Source organism: Phalangium opilio, unplaced genomic scaffold, assembly GCF_054372755.1.
Source record: "Phalangium opilio isolate 3A_F unplaced genomic scaffold, DU_Popi_V2 ptg000060l_1, whole genome shotgun sequence".
Classification (NCBI taxonomy): domain Eukaryota; kingdom Metazoa; phylum Arthropoda; class Arachnida; order Opiliones; family Phalangiidae; genus Phalangium; species Phalangium opilio.
In genome coordinates, this window is record NW_028324177.1 from 616,671 (window position 1) to 621,521 (window position 4,851).

The following is a 4,851-nucleotide window of genomic DNA, read 5'->3' on the forward strand; positions in this document are numbered from 1 at the left end:
TGCTCCACTAATGGACGTCTTGGGCCTCTCGGGAGGACTGTGGGACCACCGTGTGGTGCGCGAGATACTGTCAATGTGGTGGTCCGCGAAACAGGCATGGCGTCAGGCAAACCCGTCCGACCTGCCGGACTTTTTGTTTCATTGACCGGGTTCAATTCTTCATTATTCTGATTATTAGTATTTGATTCTGATTATTTGTATGTGTTTTTGATTTTTTCATCATTTCATTATTTTATTTATCGGTGCTACTTTGTATATTGAATGTGTATTGATTCTGATTATTTGTATGTTTTTTTGATTTTTTCATCATTTCATTATTTTATTTATCGGTGCTACTTTGTATATTGAATGTGTATTGATTCTGATTATTTGTATGTGTTTTTGATTTTTTCATCATTTCATTATTTTATTTATCGGTGCTACTTTGTATATTGAATGTGTATGTATTTTTTGTGTTTTTCCTTTGCTGAGCTCCCCCTACAGGGGAGCCGCCCCGATTCAAAGGGGTGTACTTCATAGTACGGCTAAAACAATAAACCTGTAAACCAGTGTTGTCAAGTTTGCTGACAGGACCCTCTCATCAAAAGAAAAGATCCATGAGTCAAATCAACTGACTTTGTAGGGTATTTCGATGAATTTGGCTTCATCTGAAATTCTCTCGTCCCTTCAAAAGATAAAGAGGCAATAACGGAATGAATTCCATCTTCGTCATCCGCGTGCCATCCAACAGAATTCCTGCCATTTCTGTAGAGATTTACTACCGCGGCATTAAATTGAACGCCAGTTTTTTTTCCACTAACTTTTTCAAAACTAAAACAGTCTTGGGCCAATACTTTAAACTTAAATGCCTGACCCTGCCATAAGAATATTGAGAATATTCGAAATTTGAACAGACGTAAAACGCTTTTCTGGGCAATTTTACGACATCGTAAAGGTTTTCTAGTTCCTTTTTCAGTTCATCGAATTTTATATCGGGAATGAAGTTTTCCACATACTCCACAACCGCTCCATGTTTTAATTTGTGCACCCCAGGTTTTAATTTGTCTGTAATGTGAAATTATTAGTTCTTTTAAAAAAACCATGTTTTTGAAGATCGTGCGAAAGTAAATTTTTTTCACGCACAAATTGTTAAAGGAAGGGTGAAAAGGAAAATGAAATTATCTGTATTCAGACGCAAACAATAAAATAAAATCAAATTTGACACGTACGAGGTCGCGGAATATCCATATAAGAATTTTTTTCCTCTCTGGGCGGGGCTGCATTAAATTATTGAACTTGTATAATTAACAGGTAAACAATAAAATAAAATCAAATTTGACACGTACGAGGTCGCGGAATATCCATATAAGAATTTTTTTCCTCTCTGCTCGGAGCTGCATTAAATTATTGAACTTGCATAATTAACAGGTAAACAATAAAATAAAAACAAATTTGACAAGTACGAGGTCGCGGAATATCCATATAAGAATTTTTTTCCTCTCTGGGCGGAGCTGCATTAAATTATTGAACTTGTATAATTAACACGTAAGCAATAAACTAAAAACAAATTTGACACGTAGGAGGTCGCGGAATATCCATATATGAATTTTGTTTCTCTCTGGGCGGGGCTGCATTAAATTATTGAACTTGTATAATTAACAGGTAAACAATAAAATAAAATAAAATTTGACACGTACGAGGTCGCGGAATATCCATATAAGAATTTTTTTCCTCTCTGGGCGGAGTTGCATTAAATTATTGAACTTGTATAATTAACACGTAAGCAATAAAATAAAAACAAATTTGACACGTACGAGGTCGCGGAATATCCATATATGAATTTTGTTTCTCTCTGGGCGGAGCTGCATTAAATTATTGAACTCGTATAATTAACACGTAAGCAATAAACTAAAAACAAATTTGACACGTACGAGGTCGCGGAATATCCATGTAAGAATTTTTTTCCTCTCTGGGCGGAGCTGCATTAAATTATTGAACTTGTATAATTAGCACGTAAGCAATAAAATAAAAACAAATTTGACACGTACGAGGTCGCGGAATATCCATATAAGAATTTTTTTCCTCTCTGGGCGGAGCTGCATTAAATTATTTAACTTGTATAATTAACACGTAAGCAATAAAATAAAAACAAATTTGACACGTACGAGGTCGCGGAATATCCATATTCCATGAGGTGTTATTCATTTTAATTTGCGTAAATCTTAACCAATAACGCTTCAAAAAATATAAGAAAAATTCTAAGAAATATTAGAAAAACATGAAACAATCCCTGGATTCTCGCTCCAACAAACAGACTCTCAATTTTAATTGTCGAACATTACCACAAGAAGACAATGCATGGCGGACAAGGTATGACTTTGACACACTTGAGAGAAATATTTTGGATACCAAGAGCACGACAATTAGTTAAAACAACAATTCATGCCTGTCTAATCTGTCTAAAGCTATCGGTCAAGCCTGGGAAACAAATAGAAGCAACACTACCGGCAGATCGAGTACAGAAAGCAAAGCCTTCCGAAATCACAGGGGTGGATTTTGCAGGACCCCTCCATAAAAAAACGGGGAAAACAACAACTGAAAAGTCATACATCGCCCTGTTTACCTGCGCAGTGACACGAGCCACACATCTCGAACTAATACCAAACCTACCCACAGAGAGGTTTCTTCAGGCCTTCAGGCAATTCGCAGCACGAAGGGGACTCCCTAAAGTAATATACAGTGACAACGCACTTACTTTCAAGAAAGCGTCAGCCGATTTACAGGAAATATGGAAAACCATTCGAAATCCTGAAGTTTTACATGTCTTTGCTGAGGCCAGAATTACCTGGAAGTTTATAGTCGAAAGAGGAGCATGGTGGGGAGGATGGTATGAACGGATGGTAGGGCTAACCAAAACAGCTCTGAAAAAAGTCATGGGAAAAGCAAGACTTGATATGGAAGAAATGCGAACCTTGTTGGCGGAAGTTGAAGCGATACTGAACTCTCGACCTTTAACATTATATGAAAAGGATGAACCTTCTCCCTTAACTCCCAACCATTTTTTGATTGGAGACAGTCTAAATTCATTACCTTCTAGAAAGTTCCCGACAAATGAAATAATTCCGTCTACTAAAAGAGAGTTGACAAACCGACTGAAATATCAACAAGCTCTTCTAGAACGGGTGTGGCAACGATGGCACAAGGAATATCTATTGCAATTACGCTCTATGAACGAAAGAAAACCGACCAACAAAGGCACGGAATATCAAATAAACGACTTTGTGATGATACAGGGAGATAAAAGCCCTAGAATGTTTTGGAAAACAGGTCTAATAGAGGAACTTTTCACTGGACGAGACGGGATTATCAGATCATGCAAGATTAAACTGCCAAATGGAACGCTATTAAAACGACCAATTCAATTAATCTATAAACTAGAAGTAATTTAAATGTATTATGAACTTCCATAAGTTCATGGTGGGAGCGTGACGTAAAACGAATTTGAAGAGAAAATTAAATGCTTAGGATTACTTGACTTTAAAGATAAAATTGAGTGTGTAAATAACTTGATAAATAGTGGAATGCGTCTTAAGTATAATCTTGCCAAAGAAAAGTGAAATACTTTTTTTAGATAAAAGAACACTTGAAGCAAAATTAATAAAATTTAAACACTTAAATCGACAAACTAAAAGGGGTATAAATAGGAAACTCTTTTGGGAAGAATTATCACTCTAATAAAATGCTGTTCTAAACTTACTCGTACTCTCACGAATTTTTTGGAAATAAAACTTATGATCAAATTTTCTACTGTAAGGATTGAATCTTTATTTCGTTTAGACTAGGATAAAGAATTGAAGTAACTAATCTGCGACAATATACAAGGGCTGTGCGAGCCTTGATTTTTTGGTTTCGAGTCGAGCCTCCCGCCTCTCTTTTTTCCGTTTTCGAGCTTCGAGCCGAGTCTCGAGTTTCTTATCGAGCATCGAGCCTTTAGCTGCATGTTCAAAATCTGGTTTCGGGCTTTTATCGCGCCTTAAATTTCTATGGCGAGCCTTAACGACTTTTAATTTTAGCTCTTAATTTTCAATGCTACTGTTTTATACATTCAATTACTTTCCTTAGGAAAGAACACTATTAAGTCGTAAATATAACAGATAGATTTTTTAGACTATAAATACACTTGGATCCTTTTATCACTTATTAAAAGTACTTACGTGAACTGACAATCGCATTGATAATTCAATTCAATCGTATTTTTCTATACCCAAAACGGCCCAAAAGTAAAAGTAAAAATAAAACTCCAATTAATTTTCATTTTTTTCTATGCACAAAAGTGGAAGTAATATTTACACCAGCCAAATGTGGGCTTGCAAAAAGGATACGAGCCTTACCAAAAAAAAACCAGAATAATTTTCTTATTCGCTGCACTTGGGCTATCAGGCAGTAATAGTGCAGCAATGAATCCAATATTTAAAAAAAACTGCAACTCGGTAACCAGCTGGCTAAAATATAGCAGAATCGGGGTCAGCGCTGCCTCTCCTAATTGTAGTCCAGTTGAAGCCCTCTCACTGACTATTGCCTGTACGAAAATTTTGTATGAAATTTCCATAAAAATATATAAAATTCAATAGAGTGTAGTGCGTGAGGGGCTCTATTCAAATTGATATTTCTATAGACTTTCTATATCTTCATTTTATAGATTTTATATAAACAGAAACCATGCGTTTTTCTGTAAGTGTTATGTTAATATTCTATAAGCATATTTTATAGAAATTTTATAATTTATTTTAACTTATTTTCCACAACTTTCTATACGATTTTTGCTAATTTTCTATTAAAGTTTTCAGAAAATCTTGTAAATGCGTTTGAATT

At 35.3% G+C, this 4,851-nt stretch overlaps 2 protein-coding genes across 3 annotated transcripts; one reads left to right on the forward strand and one right to left on the reverse strand.

The window, feature by feature from the left end:
* Positions 1-593: 593 nt before the first annotated feature.
* LOC149665797 (uncharacterized) lies at positions 594-2,603 on the reverse strand. 2 transcript variants are annotated; one of them, XM_089841704.1, is made up of 8 exons: positions 2,145-2,603; positions 2,028-2,075; positions 1,911-1,958; positions 1,794-1,841; positions 1,677-1,714; positions 1,326-1,607; positions 1,209-1,256; positions 594-1,044 (listed from the first exon to the last, which is right to left on the reverse strand). In XM_089841704.1, exons 1-6 carry the CDS (start codon positions 2,168-2,170, stop codon positions 1,537-1,539), a joined length of 279 nt encoding a protein of 92 aa, XP_089697830.1. In that variant the 5' UTR covers positions 2,171-2,603; the 3' UTR covers positions 594-1,044; positions 1,209-1,256; positions 1,326-1,536. The 2 variants fall into 2 exon arrangements, with proteins under 2 accessions (XP_089697830.1, XP_089697829.1); XM_089841703.1 differs by lacking the exons at positions 1,677-1,714; positions 1,794-1,841; positions 1,911-1,958; positions 2,028-2,075; positions 2,145-2,603 and having other exon boundaries at positions 1,326-1,484.
* LOC149665798 (uncharacterized) lies at positions 2,334-3,428 on the forward strand. The gene has a single exon (XM_089841478.1). The coding sequence runs from the start codon at positions 2,334-2,336 to the stop codon at positions 3,426-3,428; it is 1,095 nt and encodes a 364-aa protein (XP_089697604.1).
* Positions 3,429-4,851: the final 1,423 nt, after the last annotated feature.

Excerpts from the sequence above, each read along its gene's own strand:
- LOC149665798 (XM_089841478.1), top strand. The coding sequence starts at position 2,334 with ATGCATGGCGGACAAGGTATGACTTTGACACACTTGAGAGAAATATTT.
- LOC149665797 (XM_089841703.1), bottom strand. Across the intron at positions 1,045-1,208 it reads TATGGATATTCCGCGACCTC|ACAAATTAAAACCTGGGGTG; the intron begins GTACGTGTCAAA and ends TTCACATTACAG.